The sequence below is a fragment of the Bos taurus genome, chromosome 20, assembly GCF_002263795.3.
Source record: "Bos taurus isolate L1 Dominette 01449 registration number 42190680 breed Hereford chromosome 20, ARS-UCD2.0, whole genome shotgun sequence".
NCBI lineage: Eukaryota > Metazoa > Chordata > Mammalia > Artiodactyla > Bovidae > Bos > Bos taurus.
In genome coordinates this window covers 26,119,467-26,144,496 of record NC_037347.1, presented here as the reverse complement: position 1 = coordinate 26,144,496, position 25,030 = coordinate 26,119,467, and the positions used below count along the sequence as shown (strand labels likewise).

The 25,030-nt window shown below is 37.9% G+C and overlaps 1 protein-coding gene across 2 annotated transcripts in view; it reads left to right on the top strand.

The window, feature by feature from the left end:
- The window catches only part of ITGA1 (integrin subunit alpha 1), a 181,634-nt gene that overhangs the window by 138,876 nt on the left and 17,728 nt on the right, over positions 1 to 25,030 (top strand). For both annotated transcript variants that reach the window (XM_059878883.1, XM_059878884.1), the window contains 11 exons: positions 3,252 to 3,418; positions 4,772 to 4,908; positions 6,882 to 6,992; positions 9,068 to 9,277; positions 12,380 to 12,460; positions 12,899 to 12,975; positions 15,960 to 16,049; positions 17,911 to 18,013; positions 19,679 to 19,792; positions 19,959 to 20,063; positions 20,226 to 20,330. In XM_059878883.1, coding sequence (XP_059734866.1) covers positions 3,252 to 3,418; positions 4,772 to 4,908; positions 6,882 to 6,992; positions 9,068 to 9,277; positions 12,380 to 12,460; positions 12,899 to 12,975; positions 15,960 to 16,049; positions 17,911 to 18,013; positions 19,679 to 19,792; positions 19,959 to 20,063; positions 20,226 to 20,330 — 1,300 coding nt within the window. The remainder of the gene's footprint in view (positions 1 to 3,251; positions 3,419 to 4,771; positions 4,909 to 6,881; positions 6,993 to 9,067; positions 9,278 to 12,379; positions 12,461 to 12,898; positions 12,976 to 15,959; positions 16,050 to 17,910; positions 18,014 to 19,678; positions 19,793 to 19,958; positions 20,064 to 20,225; positions 20,331 to 25,030) is intronic.

Below are 25,030 nucleotides of genomic sequence, written 5' to 3'. Positions count from 1 at the left end.
TGTTTCCACAACTGTGTGGAAAATTCTGAAAGAGATGGGAATACGAGACCACCTGACCTGCCTCCTGAGAAATCTGTATACAGGTCAAGAAGCAACAGTTAGAACTGGACGTGGAAAAACAGACTGGTTCCAAATAGGAAAAGGAGTACGTCAAGGCTGTATACTGTCACCCTGCTTATTTAACTTATATGCAGAGTAGTACATCATGAGAAACACTGGGCTGGAAGAAGCACAAGCTAGAATCAAGATTGCAGGGAGAAATATCAATAACCTCAGATATGCAGATGACACCACCCTTATGGCAGAAAGTGAAGAAGAACTAAAGAGCCTCTTGATGAAAGTGAAAGAAGAGAGTAAAAAGTTGGCTTAAAACTCAACATTAGAAACTAAGATCATGGCATCTGGTCCCATCACTTCATGGCAAAATAGATGGGGAAACAATGAAAACAGTGAGAGACTTTATTTTGGAGGGTTCCAAAATCACTGCAAATGGTGAGTGCAACCATGAAATTAAAAGATGCTTGCTCCTTGGAAGAAAAGCTATGACCAACCTAGACAGCATATTAAAAAAGTAGAGACATTACTTTGCCAACAAAGGTCCATCTAGTCAAAGCTATGGTTTTTCCAATAGTCATGTATGGTTGTGAGAGTTGGACTATAAAGAAAGCTGAGCGCCGAAGAATTGATGCTTTTGTACTGTGGTGTTGGAGAAGACTCTTGAGAGTCCCTTAGATTGCAAGGAGATCAAAGCAGTCTATCCTAAAGGAAATCAGTCCTGAATATTCATTGGAAGGACTGATGCCGAAGCTGAAACTCCGGTACTTTGGCCACCTGATGGGAAGAAGTGACTCATTGGAAAAGACCCTGATGCTGGGAAAGATTGAAGGCGGGAGGAGAAGGGGACGACAGAGGATGAGGTAGGTGGTTGGATGGCATCACCAACTCGATGGACATGAGTTTGAGCAAGCTCCAGGAGTTGGTAATGGATAGGGAGGCCTAGCATGCTGCAGTCCATGGGGTTGCAGAGAATCAGACATGGCTGAGCAACTGAACTGAATTGAAATTTTTTTAAAGATAAAATCTATGGTTTGAGATTATGATCTTTAGAATAATCATAATGCTGTAGGTTTTAGATTTTTTTTAAGGAGTTAAGATACATATCCAATAAGAGAAGTTTGAATAAATAGATGTAATAAATAGATGTTCATGTATTTGTTGGAACAGTATGCTGCTGCTGCTGCTAAGTCACATCAGTCATGTCTGACTCTGTGTGATCCCATGGACGGCAGCCCACCAGGCTCCTCTGTACCTGGGACTGTCATAATATTCTAATAAAAACAAAAATATTGGAAAGTTGTTTGTAATTTTTTTAAGTAGGTATGCTTATATATGTATTTGGGCCAGTGTTTATATATGCATATATGTGTGTGTATGTGTGTGTGTGTGTGTCTCTCTCTCTTCTCTCTCTATTTCTCTCTCTCCATATATATATGTATTTATATGAATAGTGATTAGTGCTGGGTGATAGAATTACAACTGTTTTGTATTTTTTTGTTTCTTTTATTATATTTTCATATTTTCTATAGGTAAATTGTTTTAAGAGAAAAAATATATAATTTTTTAAATGCAAAAACATAAACAGAGTCCTATGTATTCACAAGATCGTTGTTGCTGTTCAGTCGCTAAGTCATGTCTGACTTTTTTGCAACCCATGGACTGTAGCTCACCAGGTTGTTCTGTCCAAGGGGATTCTCCTGGCAAGAATACTGGAGTGGGTTGCCATTCCCTTCTCCAGGGCACCTTACCGACCAGGGATTGAACCCACATCTCCTGCATTGGCAGGCGGATTCTAAGAGCCAGTCTGATTGCAAAGCAAAAGCCAGATAAAGGTATTTAACAATTATACTGGCTTCATTCTAAGCCTCTAAGCCTGAGGTCATTGACTTCAGGCTCCATATACTCTCTTTGCCTAATTTTGGATTACTGTGCTCTCACTTTGGATTAGTGGAAATCACCGGACATTGGAATTAGAAAGACTGGGTTTAAATCCTAGTTTAAATCCCTGGACAGCTTCTGACAAAATAATCTCTCAAAGTCTTGGTTATATGTAAAACAGAGAAAATAATATGTCTTGTTATGAAAGTTAATTTAAAATGTAAGTGAATAATAAACAGCATGTGTATAAGAATAAATAGCACAGCGCTTCTCGCGCTATTCTGCTTCTCTTTCCTGGAAACAGGAGCAGGGCCGACCCTACAAGAAGAACAGACAAGTATTAGAGTTCACCAAAGTTGTCCAGGGGTCCTCTGGACTCTTCCCAGGTTGGGAACAAACTCAAAGGTGCTGAAAATATGGTTTTGGTTCTGAGGTTGCACCTGGCTACTTGATTTCATCTCTTTTCTATCATAGGCAATTACAGTTCCTTGGCCTATCAATTGTAGGGAAGGAAGATTAATTTTCCTTGTACCTTTCTGATTTCCTAGCTGAGACTTCTGTAATGAAAGACAGATTAACAGAACGAACTAAAACAAACAAAACCCAGAAAATACCCAGAAGTTTATTAGAACACATATACCTCATGTATACATGGGAGATAATGAATAACTCTCTGAGGTAGCTTAGAATTCACACTTAAAAATTATCTTAATAGGGAAAGGAAAGGGAGATGTAGGCCTCCTAGGGAAAATGGATGATTTTTAGGAAAGATGAATAGGCCCTTAATAGATGGGAGGTAAAACAGTTTGTAACAAAGTTTTTCCGGGTGTGGTGTCCACTCCAGCCTCCTCTCCTGTGACAAGTTGATCTTCTCTGGTTGATGACACTCCTGGGAAAGGATTTATGACAACTGAGTTCTCTTTAGAGGATGCATCTTTAGGCAGTTAATTGGAGTTCTGAGAAAGCCTTTCAGCATTTGTTGTATTTTAAGTGCCCGCAGTTCAAATGATCAGTATACCAAAGTGGCATGCTTTGCGGAGGTGTGTCCTGAACTGCTATAGTCATATTTTAGGGTGACATATTCTGCCACCCTTCAGAACCCAATGCCTAACATGGTTCCAGAATAACCAGGGTGTCTTCAGAACGTCAGGTACAATCTCCTCTGTATCAAAGCATCACGAGTGAAAGGCATCCTGAGAATCCACGCTGCACACAAAGAAGAATCATCTCGGATCGCTCACTCGGCACTCCCGAAAGGATGGCATGCATTAAATGTAAAAATAAATAGTGATCCCCCGTGGCTTATGCGTTTGCAGGTCTCGAGATGTGGCTGTTGTTAAAGTGACCATGAATTTTGAACCCAATAAAGTGAATATTCAAAAGAAGAACTGCCGTGTGGAGGGAAAGGAAACGGTGTGTATAAATGGCACGGTGTGTTTCAATGTGAAACTGAAGTCCAAAGAAAACGTGGTTTATGAAGCTGGTAAGTGTCACACATACAGAAGTACTTTGGAGCAGGAGGACAGTGTATTCTATTTGCTCCCACAGGATGAATCCCGTAAGATAGTGTATTTCCCTCGATGATAGGAATCTTACATCACATTGCCTCTGTGAACATACTGAACCTTGAAAAAAATTCTAACGTAGAAGGAATGGGTTATGGAACCTGTAAATTCTGGAGCAGAAACTACATAGTTATATTTGGTTGCCTTCCATAGTTGGATTCCATATTTCTCCTCTGGCTCTCCTATTTACTCTGAACAATCAAGTGCCAGAGAAAGAGAGAGAAAGAGACACCAATCCTAAGGCAGAGTTGAAGACTGGGCTCTCTCCAGTAAGACTGATATTACAAAGGACCTGAATGCCCCCACCTTCCTGAGATCTCTGCTCCAATCAGAAGGTGACCCTTGTTTTTTAGGGTCACACAGATCCCGTGTGTGTGTTCTCAGGCCATTACATCAGCCTGGGTATCCCCTTTTTGCCTATATTCTACAATTCCTAAAGCAGTTTTTAATGATACTGAAATAAGCTGGAGCCAAAACTGTGAAGATCATTGGCTGCCCAATAGTAGTTTAGACTGCAAACCAAATATAAGTAGAATGAGAAAAATGATTAATCCTTAAAATCTATTTTTCTTAGCTTGTACTACATGTGCCTATTTATGATCTGCAATAGACCTCTGACTGGAAGATAAATGAGCTATAGGAATGTAAAATAATGACTTACATTATCATATACATTATTTGTCTTATTTTTATATAGTAATTAAGCAAGGAAATAAGATTGCTGCCTTCATATAAAGTATAAGGCCTAACTTGTTTTCCTTATCGTGGTATGCTTATTTTTTTTTAACTTTCATTTATTTAGCTTATTTTATTATATCCTTTAAATAGTCAAAAATGACATCTTTTATAATGTAAGTTTAAAATATCATTAATGTATATTTTTGCCTCTGTTGAAATACAACACAGTCAATATTCTAAACAGGGTCTAACATTTCTAAATTAAAAAAAAAAAACTAAGTGAAAACCCAGTAAACATACCCACATGGTCAAGAAATTAGGTAGTATGTAGGTAGGTGTGTGTAAACATACATCTACATTTTAAAATAAGTATAATTAAACATTAAAAGCCTTGCAAACTTGGAGAGTTCTTTAGAGTTCCTCAAGATTATCTTCATGACTTCACATACCATTGTACTACAGTAGTGTGAAGATGCTGAATAACGTGTTAACTGGTTGCTCTAGAGATTTTTCTATAATATTAATGAGCTGGATCATATGATAATAACCCCAAATAAGCATGTCTGCCAATTATTCTTTTTTTATTTTTATAGATATGCAGTACCGTGTCACATTAGATTCTCTAAGGCAGATATCACGGAGTTTTTTCTCTGGAACTCAAGAGAGGAAGATTCAAAGAAACATCACAGTTCGAGAGTCAGAATGCACTAAGCATTCCTTCTACATGTTGGCAAGTAAATCATATATAATAGCTGACTTATTCCAAATCAAAATAAAATAGAGATGCCTTATTTCAAGTCAGTCAATCTTAACGTTTACTTCAAAGTACAAATCATGAACTAAACTTTGTTCACTTTTCTTAGAAAATCACAGATCTGATTTTCTAATTTCCAAATATGTATCATAAAGCTATCTTTCATATTCCTTCTGTATGTTATCAGACATCCATATATTATGGAACAGTAAAAGGCACGGTGCACCAGCTGATAGAGATCTTGTATTTCATTCATTTATTAATTTCATTCATTCATTCTTTCAACTTGAAAGCATCACTGAACTTCTGCAGGCCTTGTCTGTCAATTGCGGCTCAGTGGTTACATGCCCTGAGGGGGAACTGTTGGGCCTTATGCTTTCTGGGGTCTGTTTTTGTCCATGGAACTACGTGTTTCACTCTTTGACTTTAGGCTGAAGGGAAAATATCTGGCATTTTCCATCATCTGTAAGCTTTATGCTACCTGTTTCTATTTTAGTGGGTGAGGGAGCCTTGGAAAGCAAATTTTAACCTCTAGAGATGGCTGCTAAGCCAGTTTGAACCATTTGAAATGCATTTTATTGGATCGCTGTGTACGTGGAGCAAGAGTCTCTTAAAATGTATGTGACACTAAAGAAAAAGAAAAGCAGAACAGATGTACTGAGAAAACACTGATTTTAGTAATGGAGATTGAAACTTAGAGACTTGAACATGATCTTGGAATTTTACATGAAATAGCCTATTTGCCCCCACTTCTGACCTATTTCATTATTCCTGATGAATATTTCATATTTTGAAAATATTGTAGCCAGGGGCAGGAAAGTGACAGAAGATATGCAAGCTGGTGTGCCATGCTAATTCTTCCTCAGTGATTTTCAAGTCAGTATTCCTCACGACATATATCAAGATAAGCTTTTTTGGTCAACATTGAATTCAGTCTACAGTGAGAAAAATAAAAATGGAGTTAATTTCCTCTTTGCTTCATCAGAATTGAAACTTTAAGAGTTAGGACTTAGATAAAATTTGAAAAGGTGTGAAACCAGATTTGGCAGTGCCTCCAACCTACTCACTGTTGTATATATTTCTCCAAAAATTTAGCATCTAGCTATATCTGGGCACTGGTATTGAAAGGAATGAACTAGTTTCAAAATTTCCAGAATACTTCTGGATTTTGATGGATATGTTAACGTTTGTCATGGAGTCAGCCAGGAGAGAATTTGTAGCCCAGCTTACCTACATTCTGAGTAATTTTGACAAAGTGGTTTAGTCTCTTAGTTTTATTTATCTGTAAAATAAAGTTTTATTTTATTTATCTATTTATTTATTTATCTGTAAAATAAAGATTATAATTATTATGTGTCTTGGAAGATTGTTGAAATAATTCTCAATAATGTGTATAAAGCTCATAATTCTGGCCATGCCATAAATGATGGCTGGCACTGATGGTAATAAAAAAAATTGATCACATCCATATTATTTTCATATCCTTTCACATTATAAAATTCTTACAACTCAAGGTATATATCATATTAAAGAAATGCAACTCAGTTTAAAGAAGGGTTTCTCCTGAAGTTGAGAGATGTTCCTAGAAGTATTACATACTGTTTTTTAGCTCAAAGTCTCAAGAGAAACGATATTGTTATGCAAGTAGCTTGGAGCTGTACATCCTGACATGGCCAAGTACAACCTATCCATCATTCCAACAGGCCCGTCTGAGAAGCTGGACGTGAGTCATAGGGTTACAGTTGGAAGCCTCTGTGTTCCGGAAGTGTCTCTTGTCAAGGCAGAAGGGCAGTCTCTCTCTAGTGAAGCAAAAGCCTGATCAGGTCATATGTCAGATCAGGAGCACAATAAGCCTGACAATAAGCCTGACCCATGGGGCAGGAGAAGAAAGCCATCACAGGGCCCAAGAAATATGATGCCAGTGACATGTTCTATGTTTTGACCTCTAGGACAAGCATGACTTTCGGGATTCTGTGAGAATAACTTTGGATTTTAATCTTACTGATCCAGAAAATGGGCCTGTTCTTGATGATTCTCTACCAAATTCAGTACATGAATATGTAAGTCAGATTTTTAAAATTTAGAATGCCTATTTGTGAATATATTGGGGAAAAAACCTGACACATATAAACAGATGCACACACACAAGCCTAAAGCAATTATTTTAATTTTTTAAAAAAGGAATTAGATTTTTCTAGACTTTTCTCAATTCTACTAACTTCCTTTTGCTGGAGTTTAAGGGAACTTACAAATGACACGTATTTTTATCTTTTCTGAATTTAGGAGCACTTGAAAGAAAGATATGAGTTGGCCAACTGGAACTCCCCTTTATTACTAATGAACACTGGGTTCCAGGGCATGGTTTGAGTATAATGGGGGTCCTCCTACAGAGCCAGGCTTAGGCCACAGGTAACTAAATAGGTCATTAGCAGTGCTCACTAACCTCTGGCCTTCTGGGGGACCCACTTTGTAAAACTTGCAGAATGGAAATGTGATGTATGCTTCCCCGTGGGCTCACCACTGCCCCAACAGCAGAAGACACAGGAGGGGACTAAACTGTGCTCACCTAGCTTATGCTTCCAAGTTCAGTCTACTGTCTGATCGCTGCGGAAGAGTGAGATTGTGAGTGTGGCACGGATGGGATTTGTTACTCATTCAGTCATGTCTGATTCTTTGTGACCACATGGACTGTAGCCCACCAGGCTCCTCTGCCCATGGGGTTTTCCAGACAAGAATACTGGACTGGGTTGCCATTCCCTTCTGCAACTAATGGAGTTGGGAAGGGAAATTCATTTTCCCCTGCACATATCTTCTGTTTTCCCTTCCTTCCTTACAAGTATATTTACTGTGTGTCTTTCATGTTCCAGGCATCAGAAGTTGCAGTTCTAACCTAGGAAACAAGTATTAGGTAGTCATTACAGGACATGCCCTGGAGGAGAACTTCAGAGCTCAAAGGGAACTTCTGCTACACTGAGGTATCAAGGATTAGAAAGTGAAAAGTGAAAGTTAGTAATGTCCAACTCTTTGTGACCCCATGGACTATACAGTCCATGGAATTTTCCAGGTCAGAATACTGGAGTGGGTAGCCATTCCCTTCTCCAGGGGATCTTCCCAAGCCTCCCTGGAACTTAGGCCACTGCAGTTGAGATCTGAAGCACAGGAAGGTTTTTCCATCCTATTAGAGGAGTGGAGAGGGCAGTGTTCCAGGAAGAGGTTCCATGCTAAGGTTCAGACACATAAAAGAAACTCACTAAGCTCACCAGTGCTGCTGAAGCTGAAGAGCAAGGGCAGAAGGTGATGTGAGATGAGACAGGAGGCACAGGCAGGAGCCAGATCACCAGGACTTTGTGCCACTGCACAGACTTTAATCGTTCCTGAAGAGCTGAGGAATGCTCTTGATGGCTTTAGTTGGTTTGGTGATAGCACTGGATTTTTGGGGGTTCTTTTAAGAGTTACTTCAGCTGCAAGGTGGAAACTGTTTGGAGGGAATCAAGAGTGGGTATGGAAGACCAGTCAGGGAGTTGTTGCTTTAGTTCAGGGAGCAAGTAAGAAGAGCTGGCTAGAGATAGAGGTGGAAATGCAGAGGCAAGGAGGTGTGGAAGGTATTTAGAACAGAGGTAGAGTGGATGGTTCTTGGTGATGGGTTGGATAAGGGGGAGGGGCTGAATGAAGAAGAGGAGTCAAGGAAAGTGCCCAGTTAGGTGGTTTGATCTTTTTCTACCCGCTTGACCGAAGCTATTATGATCTTGAGTACTTGATTCTTTTAAACAGAAAATCTCATGATCAGAGTTGAGTGTTACAGTGTTCTCTCATAACTTTGGGTCATGGAGTACTTGACTTATTTCTTTGAAACCGTTGCTGTTCTGGCAGATGAAAACCAGTGAAAAACATCTGTGAAAACTGTGCATTCCTTTAAAGACTGGAAAAATTTATAGCCAAAAGTAAAAATTACAATTTTCCCCTATAAATTATAGGAACAACTATAAAAATTCCTTATGATTTCTGCAGTGAAATCTGCTCTCTTTATGATCTGCTTATTTTGGAAATATGTCATTTCTTTTATGCAAGTTCGTAGGTAATTTTCAATAATGCCTAGCTAAATTTTGAAAAAAATGCTTTTCTGTGACCATTTCAGATTCCCTTTGCCAAAGATTGTGGAAACAAGGAAAAATGTGTCTCGGACCTTGCCTTGGATGTATCCACCACAGAAAAGGGCCTGCTTATTGTCAAGTCCCACAATGATAAGTTCAATGTTAGCCTCACAGTCAAAAATAAAAAGGACAGTGCCTATAACACCAGAACCATAGTGAATTATTCTCCAAATCTAATTTTTTCAGGAATTGAGGTAAACCTTCAGTTTTATATTTATTTTATTCTTGTAATAATCATGCATTGAACCTACTTTTCAAACTACTGTGGTAACTTTTATTACATTGATTTTAGAAGAGTAGAAAGCATTTTGTACAAAACTAGCACTTACTAATGATGAAAGGACCATATTTGTTTTTTAAGTTTTTGTTTTGATGTATTTCTTTAGAGGTGTATGACTTTTCTTGGATTCAGTATCCAGAAAGGATCGCTGATGTACCAAAACTGTAGGCTTCACAGAAGACTTACATCACTGAAATTGAGACTAAGTCAAGAAAAAATAAAGTCAAAAGAGTTTAACAGAAGGGCAGAGAAGGAGCAGTACATTTGCTGAACAATAACAAAACATTTATGTGCATAAAAATCAAGATACCATTCCCCACTTTCTATGCATGATCCTTACATTGGTAAGGGAGTTGTATTAAATAACTCTGTCTCATTGTCATGACAGAAGGGTTTTTTTTATTATTATTTTGGCAGTAACATATAGCTGCATAAGATGCTCTATCAGGATTAATTAATACTTCCAAATTTGAACTTTGCAATTAAATATGATCTGTGAATCAACTCCCCTGGATTAAAATTCTGTGTATATTTATATGTATATTTATATTTATATGAATTAGTACTATATATGATTGATATTAAAACCAAGTATGCTTAATATATATAATATTAAAACTTTAATTGTCCAAGTTCTGTAAATTCAGATTTTCACTGATGTGTGTGTGTTTGTGTGTTAGTCACTCAGTCACGTCCGACTCTGCGACCCCTATGGACTGTAGCCCACCAGGCTCCTCTGTCCAAGGGATTCTCCAGCCGAGTACTGGAGTGGGTTGCCATTTCCTTCTCCAATTTATTAGGACATCACTCAGGAACATGATGCTAAGATCGGCTTAAAAAATGTTCTGTATTACTGCCACATAGTTTAGATTCAGTAAAGAATGTTAAATAAAAATCTCAAAGAGCAAAGCAATGCCAGGAAAATAGTACCCCTGAATTTTTCTGAGAAAAGAGACGTGTATTGAAAGTCACTCTCTGTGTCTTCTTCAGCTGACTTCATGGCGTTGGCAGAGAAATCAACGAGGCCTCTCTCTAAATACTTCTATTTACCATAACAATCCTAATAATAATAGTTTTTTCTTGAGTTGTATTATGTGTCAGATACTGTTCTGTAAGCTTTATTTAATTCTCATTAATTCCTTTGCAAGTAAGGTGTTACAGTACCGCGGAGATTCTAAGATAAACCCTCTTTTTACACTTTAATGCTTCTGTAATTGCATTTTACAATTGATATGCTTATTTTATGGGTGGCATTATTGTTTCCTTTTTGTTGTATGTAAAATACTGGTGAGTCTCACATTCAAAGGCAGTTTCAATTTGATGAGATAGAGTTTGACTAACCCCCAGTAGATGGAAAATCAGACCCAGAGAAGAGAGGAGTCCTGATGAGAATAAAGCTAACAGTGCAGGGCTCAGAGTTTAAATCCTGGTGGTCCCAGGTCTGAGCTCAAGCTCTTACCCACTTCTCCAGTGACGACCATTCACTGTGGACTTCCACGTGGTCATCGTGCCGGTGTGGATGATTTCCTACAAACACCTGCTGACCCTGAGGCAGATGGTGTTAGTCCTCCCAGTTTTCAGTAGAAGATCCAAACGGGCTGGTTTGACATGCTTCGTTCCTACCCCCGTCCTTACTGAGGTGCTGTAAGCACCTCACATTTTCTTGAGCTGTGGGACAAGTGATCTTAGAATGCTGTTCAGTTCAGTTCAGTCGCTCAGTCATGTCTGACTCTTTGCGACCCCGTGAATTGCAGCACGCCAGGCCTCCCTGTCCATCACCAACTCCCGGAGTTTACTCAAACACGTCCATTGAGTCAGTGATGCCATCCAGCCATCTCATCCTCTGTCGTCCCCTTCTCCTACTGCCCCCAATCCCTCTGAGGATCAGGGTCTTTTCCAATGAGTCAACTCTTCACATGAGGTGACCAAAGTATTGGAGTTTCAGCTTCAGCATCAGTCCTTCCAATGAACACCCAGGACTGATCTCCTTTAGGATGGACTGGTTGGATCTCCTTGCAGTCCAAGGGACTCTCAAGAGTCTTCTCCAACACCACAGTTCAAAAGCATCAATTCTTCGGCGCTCAGCCTTCTTCACAGTCCAACTCTCACATCCATACATGACTACTAGAAAAAACCGTAGCCTTGACTAGACAGACCTTTGTTGGCAAAGTAATGTCTGTGCTTTTGAATATGCTATCTAGGTTGGTCATAACTTTCCTTCCAAGGAGTAAGTGTCTTTTAATTTCATGGCTGCAGTCACCATCTGCAGTGATTTTGGAGCCCCAAAAAATAAAGTCTGACACTGTTTCCACTGTTTCCCCATCTATTTCCCATGAAGTGATGGGACCGGATGCCATGATCTTTGTTTTCTGAATGTTGAGCTTTAAGCCAACTTTTTCACTCTCCACTTTCACTTTCATCAAGAGGCTTTTGAGTTCCTCTTCACTTTTTGCCATAAGGGTGGTGTCATCTGCATATCTGAGGTTATTGATATTTCTCCCAGCAATCTTGATTCCAGCTTGTGCTTCTTCCAGCCCAGTGTTTCTCATGATGTACTCCGCATAGAAGTCAAATAAGCAGGGTGACAATATACAGCCTTGATGTACTCCTTTTACTATTTGGAACCAGTCTTTTGTTCCATGTCCAGTTTTAACTGTTGCTTCCTGACCTGCATATAGGTTTCTCAAGAGGCAGGTCAGGTGGTCTGGTATTCCCATCTCCTGAAGAATTTCCCACAGTTTATTGTGATCCACACAGTCAAAGGCTTTGGCATAGTCAATAAAGCAGAAATAGATGTTTTTCTGGAACTCTTGCTTTTTCGATGATCCAGCAGATGTTGGCAATTTGATCTCTGAGACTTTCCCAAAAACTATACTGTGAAATCTAAGCAAGGCAGCTTCTAAGGCACAGCTGGGGAAATCTGAGCTCAAGTATTTCAATATATTCAAGTATTTCAGTCAAGTTCAAGTATTTCTCCTGCATATCTGATCTAATTCTGTTTACTTTCTCTTCCTAGGCTATCCAAAAAGACAGTTGTGAATCCAATCATAATATCACATGTAAAGTTGGCTATCCTTTCCTAAGAAAAGGAGAGATGGTAAGCAGATTATAGAAAATACATGTGGCAATTGGATACAAAAAATAATATGCTCAAAGCCAAAAATATAAATGTTTCTAATGGATGTGTTTAGATGGTTGCTGGTACTTGAAGTTTCTGTTTTAAAGAGACTTTAGTAATGACCATTTCATAATTACAATGTTTATGATTGTGATCTGGTAGACAGTGGTAATACGAAAAAATAACAATGGGTGGGATATAATAATGTGATAGTGTTGGATCTGTATGTAACATCTCTGGTGTGTTAAGATGTTTTCACATATATCTTCTCCTTTACTCATGAAATTTGCATTATTAATTAATAAATGAGCAATTTTATTTTAAAAAGAAAAATATTTATATGATTTAATACTTTAATTAATGCAAAAATTTTACTTTAGTTTCTTATCTGTTACTAAAGATATTTTTATTTTACAGGTAACATTCAAAATATTATTTCAGTTTAACACATCTTATCTCATGGAAAATGTGATCATTCATTTAAGTGCAACAAGGTTGGTTCCTGTGTGTACATGAGTGTATGTGGATGCCTGCAAATAATTTCTTTCATATATTTAAAATGTTCTATAGACTGACTTGAACTTCTTACAGCTTTTATGTGATCAGTAGAAGTAGAAGGCAGTGAACCCCTTTACTTCACAAAATCATCCTTATGAATAATTAGCAAAATAGAGAAATTTTCATTTAATAGAAATAATAAACCTAATTGGGTTAAACCACTGGTTCTATGAGCCATAAAACATGTTGTAATCACACATCACTTATATCTGCCAAGTTGAATTTAAATCCATTAAAAATTTTATAGGCTTTGCTAATTTAAAAACTTTTATGGACTGCCCATCAAAATCAACTGAATCATTAAAGAGACTTAAAATTTTATGATACCCTTTTGTAGCTTAATAAATTTTATTCAAATCAGTCAAAGCTTCTGAAAGATGGTATACACAATACACAAACAAAAAATAGCAAAAGTCTAATAAGGAAATTGAAATAGTACTTACCTTTTTTCTAAGAGTAACTGTACGCTGGACCATAAGCAACTTGAGGTAAACTTTTATCATTTGTTGTTTTATTCCCAGTTTAAAAAAAAATCTAATAATTGAATAATTACAAATAAATGTAAAGTGAGTGAGTGAGAAAATGAATTAAATGGATGAGTTAATTCTGTATACTCAATTCAGTTCAATTTAGCAAATACTTATTTGAACTCTACTATGGACAAAATAGGCCTTCCCTGGTAGTTCAGCTGGTAAAGAATTCACCTGAAATGCAGCAGACCCCGGTTCGATTCCTGGGTCAGGAAGATCCCCTGAAAGAGGGAGAGACTATTTATTCCAGTATTCTTGGGCTTCCCTGGCGGCCCAGATGGTGAAGAATCTGCCTGCAATGTTGGACACCTGGATTTGATCCCTTGGTTGGGAAGATTCCCTGGAGGAGGGCATGACAACCACTCCAGTATTCTTGCCTGGAGAGTCCCATGGACACAGGAGCCTGGTGGGCTACAGTCCATGGGGTCACAAAAAGTCAGATGGGAAAGAGTTGCACAGGACTGAACGACTAAGCACAGCATACACAGCACGTGGACAAGATACTGACTTTGTCCCTTAAATAAGGGCATGAAGCTCCTCATGAAGGGAATATTACAGTAGGGGACTGAGACTAGTATTTAAATTATTATCAGACAGGATAGAACAGGGAAAATTTATTAAAGAACTAGAAGCCATGTGTGGAGACTTAATGGAGGGTGAAATTATATCTACTTGGCAATGAAAACCCAAGAAAGATTTATTAAGGAGGTTATAAGTAAGAAGGACCTTAAAGAATGGGTAGCAATTCAGAGAGGTTGGTGGGTAGTTAGATAGAATGTTTCAAGTAAAAAATGTGCAGCTTGAGCAAGAACACAAAGGGAGACCACTAGATCTATTTGGGGGAATGTTGGGTGATCAATTTTAGTGCAAATATAGGAGAATACATAAAGAATAATGGAAGATAAACAGGGAATGTACATCTTACCATGGATGGTGAGTACTGAATTTCGAAATGTGGCATCTTTTCTTAGTTGAACAGGCCATGAAATGTTTTTGAGGGGTGAAGTCATATGTACAGAGCTGTTTCTTTCAAAGGTTAACTGGGCTGCAGTGTGGGATGGGTTAGAGGCAGGGGCCATTTACAGCAAAAGCCCAGTCACACATATATCTATAACCCAAGACAGGGAGCTGCCTTCACTGCCCCATCACTCATATCATGCTGCTAATATACTTGGGAATAAGCAGAGCCATTAAAGGGTACCCGTTGACCATTTTGTGAGACAAAATGCTAGGTGCTTGGTCACTTGGTAGAGGGGCATATGTGATAACAATAATAAAAATTAATACTTACTGAGTATTCCCTATGTCCTTGGCACAATGGTAAGCATTTTACACTTGTTGCTCACTTATTATTTATTAAGAATTTAATCATAAAATTCCCATTTTATAGATGAAGAAACTGAGGCCTGAGGCACAGAGAGACTAAACAACTGTCCCAAAGTAGGTCAATGTCCAGGAACAATCTCAGGCCCTCTGGCCCCAGAGCCAGTGTTGGTACCTGTTATAGCACTTGTCCATGCTTTTTTACTTAATACAGGAGAGTATGAGATATGTGTATGTACATATAAATGTATAAATATCTAGGCATGCATTTAAATAACATATAACTGAAATTATTACTAAAATCAGGGAGGAAAGTAGGTTCTCAACAAATAAGCACCAAGTACAAGGCATGTGCTGTGCTGCGCTTAGTCACTCAGTCATGTCCGACTCTTTGCAACCCCATGGACTGTGGCCCACCAGGCTCCTCTGTCCAAGGGGATTCTCCAGGCTAGAATACTGGAGCGGGTTGCCATGCTCTTCTCCAGGGGATCTTCCCAACCCAGGGATTGAACCCAGGTCTCCCTCATTGCAAGAGGATTCTTTACTGTCTGAGCCACTAGGGAAGCCCAAGTACAAGGCATGGAAAGACTATTAGGTGAGAAGACAAAGGTTTTAGATTTATTCTCGGCTATGTACTCCGGAGCACGTCTTTTCACAAGGGCCTCATCTGTGATGAATAAGGATCACCTGTGTGATTTATATAAAAAAACACAATTTCATGAATCCTACTTTGGGCCTACTAAATCCATATTGTTCTAGGAGAAAAGCCCAGTAATCTGTGTATTTAACCATTGACCCAAGAATACTTATTATTCACACAGAAGTTTGCAAAACCTTGTAGTAAATCAGTGTTATTTTCAACCCTCGCTGCACTTGAGAATCACCTTAGGGTCTTTTAACAATATCCATCTCTGATCTCCCTCTCCACACTGAATTTTTAAATCAATAATTCTATTTTGTGTGTGTGTGTTTATTTAGTTACCAAAATAAACTTCTCATTCAAATGCTTAGAAAAGTCTCTAAATAGCCAACGGTTTAATGATTTGTCTGACTGCTGTGTTTTCCAGTGACAGTGAAGAGCCGCCTGAAACCCTTTTTGATAATGAAGTGAACATTTCTATCCCTGTAAAGTATGAAGTTGGACTACAGTTTTTCAGGTAGGAGAACCCCACACTTCAAGTTGATGCCTTCCGGTAACCCAGTGGATCTCAGCTTGTGGTCCCTGAACATGGGTATCAGAATCACCTGGGAGCTTCTTAAAAAGAGGCAGATTCTCTGACCTTACCCCAGACGTACTGAATAAGAAATTCTGGGGAGGGGGCCCAGAAATCTGTGTTAAACCCTCTGGGTGATTCTCGTGCATTCTAAAAATTGAGACCCAGCATCCTAAATAATCTGAAATGTGAGGTGCTACTAATACCAAATTGCATTAGCAGTTCAGTCTTAAGTCCTAAATGCAAGCTGAAGACCCAGAAACCCTTCATGAAGGGCAGCGTCTGTAGAGGTCCAACATATTTCTTGGCTGACTTATTCTCATTGTGTGGGATCTGATTATTCTGCCCATCCTGGACATTCAAGATTAAATCATTGTTTACTGACAAGAGGTATTCATTTCCTTCAGGGGCTTCCCTGGTGGCTCAGTAATAAGGAATCCATCTGTGATGCAGGAGATGCTGGTTAAATCCCTGGGTCATAAAGATTCCCTGGAGGAGGAAATGGCAACCCATTCCAGTACTCTTGCCTGGGAAATCCCATGGACAGAAGAACTTGGTGGGCTGTCGTCCACGGGGTTGCAGAAGAGTCAGACACAACTTATCAACTTGTTATTGTTGTTGTTCTTGTTCAGTCGCTCAGTCGTATCCGACTCTTTGCGACACCGTGGACTGCAGCACGGCAGGCTTCCCTGTCCTTCACCATCTCCCAGGGTTTACTCAGACTCACGTCCACTGAGTCGGTGATGCCATCCCACCATCTCATCCTCTGTCATCCCCTTCTACTTCTGCCTTCAGTCTTTCCCACCATCAGGGTCTTTTCCAATGAGTCAGCTCTTCACATCAGGTGGCCAAACTTAAAGACTAAACAGCAACAAAATTTATTTCCTCCATTATTCGTAAACCATCCTTTTTCGTAAGAATTTCTAAGCTATCCAAACACCAGTTATGTTAGTAAACTTGCATGAGCAGGACTCCAGGCTTTTGCTAAATAAACATGAACCGTGTACAAAAAGTACAAAAATCTGTGTCATTTATTCTGACTCTTGTCATGTTATTAATTTATTTTCTATGGCACTTTCGTTTTACTAATAAAAGACCACAAAAATGAAAGGATTGTAGGATATACATGTAGATTTTGCATATATATCTTAACCTTTAATTCTATTCCCTGTTTTCTATATTTTTACTTTCATTTCTCTTGGTACACTGACTTATCCCAAGAATTTTTCACTTATTTAAAATCAAATTTTGGCAAACATGTATTTTTTGTCTTCTCTAAACTGAAGTATTGCTTTTAAATATGTTTATGTTACATTTCCATCTACCAAGTTCATCCAAAGAACATGGAGTTTTATGAAAAAGATTGAAAGTTTTATGAAACTTTTATGAAAAATATTTTAACAGTAAATACATGACTTTAAATTGTGAAAAGGTAACAAATTGTTAAAATCTACTTAAAATTCAGCACTATTAAAAATACTAGGTTTTAGCCTGATTATTCACTAAATGTAGATGATATTAATAAATTCATGAAAATGTTTCATGTATCAATCAAACTTTTACTTTCAAAATTATACATATTTTAGTATTTTAAGCATTGGTAACTATTGAATTAAACTGTAATCTTTCTCACCCTCCTCAAAGATTTAACTTTAGATTTCAGGGTAATAGAATTTGCGTTTGATTTGAAATCTCTTGAAGTACTTATTGTGGGGTTCCTAGTATATAGAAAGAAAAAATGAGGTCAAGTAAAAGTTACACTTTGTTTTATTTTACTTTTTGTCTTCCAATTAATTCTCTTAAGCTCTGCAAGTGAATACCATATTTCAATTGCGGCCAACGAGACTGTCCCTGAAATCATTAATTCTACTGAGGACCTTGGAAACGAAATTGATATCTTCTACTTGGTAAGAAATTACTTCTAAATTAGTGTTGTGAAAGAGGTATTTGTAAGTTTAGAAGTTAAAGTATTAACAGACACATACAAATATGTTGGTTCAACAGTTAATCTCTATATTCCAGCATATTTTCCTTTATAATTTCTTTAAATTAAATTTATATAATTTATTTAAATTAAAATAAATCTATAATTTAAGATAGTTTTATTTAATTTTTTATTTCGGGCCTCCCTGGTGGCTCAGATGGTAAAGAATTTGCCTGCAATGCAGGGGACCCGGGTTCGATCCATGGATAGGGAAGATTCCCCTGGAGAAGGGAATGGCACCCTACTCCAGTATTCTTGCCTGGAGAATCCCATGACGGAGGAGCCTGGTGGGCTACAGTCCGTGGGATCTTAATTTTGTCTGGGCTGGGTCTTCGTGGCTGCACCGGCTTTCCTCTAGTTGTGGAGAGGGGGGCTGCTCTCCAGTCGCAGTGCGGGGCCTTCTCATTGCCCTGGGTTCTCTCTTGCTGTGGAGCACGTGGGCCCAGCAGTTGCGATTCTCGGGCTCTAGAGCAGGGCCTCTGTATGGCACACAGGCTTAGTTCCTCCACCGCATGTGGGATTTTCCCAGACCAGGGATCAAACCTGTATCTCCTGCATTGGCAGGCAGATTCTTTACCAGTGAGTCACCAGGGAAGCCATAAAATAATTTCATTTAAATTGATGATAATTATACTTTCAAGCAACTTAAAAGACCCAGAGCTCTAATTCCCTCAGAAGACACAAATTAGTTAGAATGACTTCCTAGGAGAAAATAAGGAACCAAGTAGACTCTACCTATAACCACATAGACTTTATTTGCATTTTTTAGTATAACTAGAAAAACACTTTTAAAAAAATAACATGACTATTTAAAAAATTGTCTTGATAATTTCCTTTACTGAACAAATAAATTGGTAACTCATCCTGCTTCTTGCTACATTTTATGTGTTATACCATAACTTACGGTGTTCCTACTAATGTCTCCATAAATAATGTTTTATGTTACAACCTTTATTTTTATTTTTGAACCCTTCATAACAAGCTTTTCCTAACCATTATAGTAAATAATTATGGAGTTGAGCCAGGCTGTCATTTTAGATCATGCCTACTTACAGATACAGACTCAAGTTATTGTTACTCAAGTAAAAAGCATCCAACTCAAATGACGGGTTTAAGTCTATATTCAAAAGAATGAAATAACACAGCATTGTTAGAAGATGGTCTCAGTGTCTTTGGGAATTGGCTATGATGAAAAAGGAAATTCTCTTACAAAGTGGAAATAAATGTATACTATCAAGAATATTTTATTGTTTTTATTTGTGCCCTTTGCTGAAATGCCTCAGAAAGTTAGTATAACTGCCTGTCACTCTACTACTGGAATAAGGTTTTGAAATGTAGGCTACCAGTTTTTTCTAGGCCCATTTACTTTTCCTAGATTAGAGAATTCAGCAAACAAGGAAGAAAGGAAAGAAGAAAGGAAGGTGGGAAGGCCAATTCTCTGTCCAGTGCCATAAAATCCTCTATATTCATTTTGGGATTCAAAATATTACACAACTTAATCAATTAAGAAGCAAAATCTTATATAAGATGGAAAACTTGCTGTTGAAAGAAGAAAAGGTTACGTTTCTTTTTCTCTTTTTCCCTGTAGATTAGAAAAAGTGGGCATTTTCCAATGCCAGAACTTAAACTGACAATTTCATTTCCCAATGTGACGTCGGATGGTTTTCCTGTACTGTACCCAAGTGGATGGTCATCTTCCGAGGTAATCGTGTGTGCCTCAGAGTTATGCTTCTTTTCTACTGCACACTTACCAAGAGGGATCATTCATGTTTGGCAATGTCTATCATTCACAGATCCTTCACATTATTTTTCAAGTCATTTTTCCCTCTGATATCTCATCTGATAAAAGACATATTTTTATTTCATAGAACGTCAACTGCATACCCAGTAACCTTCAGGATCCTTTTGGTATCAACACTGGGAAGAAAATGATGATATCCAAATCTGAAGATATCAAACGAGGCACCATTCTGGTAAATTCAAATTAGCAAGACAAGCGCTCATTTTACCTCATGCTTTCTAAGTGAATAAATTCAATATCAACCTAAAAATAACTATGATGTAGACTATTTGTAATATACTATCTTTCATCGAATGGCATGAATACTAATTTATACCTCTGGGCATTTAAACAGGACTGCAGTGCGTGTAAATTTGCCACCATCACGTGTAACCTGATTCCGTCTGACATGAGCCAAGTGAATGTTTCACTTATCTTATGGAAACCAACTTTTATAAAAGTAAGTGATTGTATAGTTCTCTGCAATAATTGAATAATATGAACAAATATTCATCACTTAATAAAACAAAGCAGAGTGCTTCTTTAGAAAGAACATAAGACTGGAAGCCTAAACAAATGTGATCCAAGCCTTAGCTCTACTAAATCAACTCTTTGGATGTCATTTTCCTTGTCTGTTGGGCTTCCCTTGTGGCTCAGCTGGTAAAGAATCTGCCTGCAATGCGGGAGACCTGGGTTCAATCCCTGGTTTGGGAAGATTCCCTGGAGAAGGAAAAGGCTACCCACTCCAGTATTCTGGCCTGGAGAATTCCATGGACGGTATAGTCCATGGGGTCGCAAATAAGTCAGACACAACTGAGCAACTTTCACTCACTCACTTCCTTGTCTGTTAGTAACTAATTTACTTCCAAGGTCCCCTTTCATATATATGCCTTTTTTTTTTTTGCTATTTTTTTTTTTAATTTTGTTTTATTTTTAAACTTTACAATATTGTATCAGTTTTGCCAAATATCAAAATGAATCTGCCACAGGTATACATGTGTTCCCCATCCTGAACCCTCCTCCCTCCTCCCTCCCCATACCATCCCTCTGGGTCGTCCCAGTTCACCAGCCCCAAGCATCCAGTATTGTGCATCAAACCTGGACTGTCGACTCGTTTCATATATGATATTATACGTATTTCAATGCCATTCTCCCATATCATCCCACCCTCACCCTCTCCCACAGAATCCAAAAGACTGTTCTATACATCAGTGTCTCTTTTGCTGTCTCGTATACAAGATTATTGTTACCATCTTTCTAAATTCCATATATATGTGTTAGTATACTGTATTGGTCTTCTTTCTGGCTTATTTCACTCTGTATAATAGGCTCCAGTTTCATCTACCTCATTAGTACTGGTTCAAATGTATTCTTTTTAATGGCTGAGTAATACTCCATTGTGTATATGTACCACAGCTTTCTTAACCATTTATCTGCTGATGGACATCTAGGTTGCTTCCATGTCCTGGCTATTATAAACAGTGCTGCGATGAACATTGGGGTACACGTGTCTCTTTCAATTCGGGTTTCCTCAGTGTGTATGCCCAGCAGTGGGATTGCTGGATCATAAGGCAGTTCTATTTCCAGTTTTTTAAGGAATCTCCACACTGTTCTCCATAGTGGCTGTACTAGTTTGCATTCCCACCAACAGTGTAAGAGGGTTCCCTTTTCTCCACACCCTGTCCAGCATTTATTGCTTACAGACTTTTGGATTGCAGCCATTCTGACTGGCGTGAAATGGTACCTCATAGTGGTTTTGATTTGCATTTCTCTGATAATGAGTGATGTTGAGCATCTTTTCATGTGTTTGTTAGCCATCTGTATGTCTTCTTTGGAGAAATGTCTGTTTAGTTCTTTGGCCCATTTTTTGATTGGGTCATTTATTTTTCTCAAATTGAACTGTAGGAGTTGCTTGTATATTTTTGAGATTAGTTGTTTGTCAGTTGCTTCATTTGCTATTATTTTCTCTCATTCTGAAGGCTGTCTTTTCACCTTGCTTATAGTCTCCTTTGTTGTGCAGAAGCTTTTAAGTTTAATTAGGTCCCATTTGTTTATTTTTGCTTTTATTTCCAATATTCTGGGAGGTAGGTCATAGAGGATCCTGCTGTGATGTATGTCGGAGAGTGTTTTGCCTATGTTCTCCTCTAGGAGTTTTATCGTTTCTGGCCTTACGTTTAGATCTTTAATCCATTTTGAGTTTATTTTTGTGTATGGTGTTAGAAAGTGCTCTAGTCCCAGCACCACTTGTTAAAGAGATTTTTTTTAATCCATTGTATATTCTTGCCTCCTTTGTCAAAGATAAGGTGTCCATATGTGCGTGGATTTATCTCTGGGCTTTCTATTTTGTTCCATTGATCTATATTTCTGTCTTTGTGCCAATACCATACTGTCTTGATGACTGTGGCTTTGTAGTAGAGCCTGAAGTCAGGTAGGTTGATTCCTCCATTTCCATTCTTCTTTCTCAAGATAGCTTTGGCTATTTGAGGTTTTTTGGATTTCCATACAAATTGTTAAATTATTTGTTCTAGCTCTGTGAAAAATACCGTTGGTAGCTTGATAGGGATTGCACTGAACTCATTTTCACTATATTGATTCTTCCAATCCATGAACATGGTATATTTCTCCATCTATTAGTGTCCTCTTTGATTTCTTTCACCAGTGTTTTATAGTTTTCTATATATAGGTCTTTAGTTTCTTTAGGTAGATATATTCCTAAGTACTTTATTCTTTCCGTTGCAATGGTGAATGGAATTGTTTGCTTAATTTCTCTTTCTGTTTTCTCATTATTAGTGTATAGGAATGCAAGGGATTTCTGTGTGTTGATTTTATATCCTGCAACTTTACTATAATCATTGATTAGTTCTAGTAATTTTCTGGTGGAGTCTTTAGGGTTTTCTATGTAGAGGATCATGTCATCTGCAAATAGTGAGAGTTTTACTTCTTCTTTTCCAATTTGGATTCCTTTTATTTCTTTTTCTGCTCTGATTGCTGTGGCCAAAACTTCCAAAACTATGTTGAATAGTAATGGTGAAAGTGGGCACCCTTGTCTTGTCCCTGACTTTAGAGGAAATGCTTTCAATTTTTCACCATTGAGGATAATGTTTGCTGTGGGTTTGTCATATATAGCTTTTATTATGTTGAGGTATGTTCCTTCTATTCCTGCTTTCTGGAGAGTTTTTATCATAAATGGATGTTGAATTTTGTCAAAGGCTTTCTCTACATCTATTGAGATAATCATATGGTTTTTATTTTTCATTTTATTAATGTGGTGTATTACATTGATTGATTTGCAGATATTGAAGAATCCTTGCATCCCTGGGATAAAACCCACTTGGTCATGGTGTATGATCTTTTTAATGTGTTGTTGGATTCTGATTGCTAGAATTTTGTTAAGGATTTTTGCATCCATGTTCATGAGTGATATTGGCCTGTAGTTTTTTTGGGTTTTTTTGTGTGTGTGTGTGGGATCTTTGTCAGGTTTTGGTATTAGGGTCATGGTGGCCTCATAGAATGAGTTTGGAAGTTTACCTTCCTCTGCAATTTTCTGGAAGAGTTTGAGTAGGATAGGTGTTAGCTCTTCTCTAAATTTTTGGTAGAATTCAGCTGTGAAGCCATCTGGACCTGGGCTTTTGTTTGCTGGAAGATTTTTGATTACAGTTTCAATTTCCGTGCTTGTGATGGGTCTGTTAAGATTTTCTATTTCTTCCTGGTCCAGTTTTGGGAAGTTGTACTTTTCTAAGAATTTGTCCATTTCTTCCAAGTTGTCCATTTTATTGGCATATAATTGTTGATAGTAGTCTCTTATGATCCTTTGTATTTCTGTGTTGTCTGTTGTGATCTCTCCATTTTCATTTCTAATTTTATTGATTTGATTTTTCTCCCTTTGTTTCTTGATGAGTCTGGCTAATGGTTTGTCAATTTTATTTATCCTTTCAAAGAACCAGCTTTTGGTTTTGTTGATTTTTGCTATGGTCTCTTTTGTTTCTTTTGCATTTATTTCTGCCCTAATTTTTAAGATTTCTTTCCTTCTACTAACGCTGGGGTTCTTCATCTCTTCCTTTTCTAGTTGCTTTAGGTGTAGAGTTAGGTTATTTATTTGACTTTTTTCTTGTTTCTTGAAGTGTGCCTGTATTGCTATGAACTTTGCCCTTAGGACTACTTTTACAGTGTCCCACAGGTTTTGGGTTGTTGTGTTTTCATTTTCATTCGTTTCTATGCAAATTTTGATTTCTTTTTTGATTTCTTCTGTGATTTGTTGGTTATTCAGCAGTGTGTTGTTCAGCCTCCATATGTTGGAAATTTTAATAGTTTTTCTCCTGTAATTGAGATCTAATCTTACTGCATTGTGGTCAGAAAAGATGCTTGGAATGATTTCAATTTTTTTGAATTTACCAAGGCTAGATTTATGGCCCAGGATGTGATCTATCCTGGAGAAGGTTCCATGTGCACTTGAGAAAAAGGTGAAATTCATTGTTTGGGGATGAAATGTCCTATAGATATCAATTAGGTCTAACTGGTCTATTGTATCATTTAAAGTTTGTGTTTCCTTGTTAATTTTCTGTTTAGTTGATCTATCCATAGGTGTGAGTAGGGTATTAAAGTCTCCCACTATTATTGTGTTATTGTTAATGTCTCCTTTCATACTTGTTAGCATTTGTCTTACATACTGCGGTGCTCCCGTGTTGGGTGCATATATATTTATAATTGTTATATCTTCTTCTTGGATTGATCCTTTGATCATTATGTAGTGACCGTCTGTCTCTTTTCACAGCCTTTGTTTTAAAGTCTATTTTATCTGATATGAGTATTGCGACTCCTGCTTTCTTTTGGTCCCTATTTGCATGGAAAATCTTTTTCCAGCCCTTTACTTTCAGTCTGTATGTGTCCCCTGTTTTGAGGTGGGTCTCTTGTAGACAGCATATATAGGGGTCTTGTTTTTGTATCCATTCAGCCAGTCTTTGTCTTTTGGTTGGGGCATTCAACCCATTTACGTTTAAGGTAATTACTGATAAGTATGATCCCGTTGCCATTTACTTTATTGTTTTGGGTTCGAATTTATACACCATTTTTGTGTTTCCTGTCTAGAGAATATCCTTTAGTATTTGTTGGAGAGCTGGTTTGGTGGTGCTGAATTCTCTCAGCTTTTGCTTGTCTGTAAAG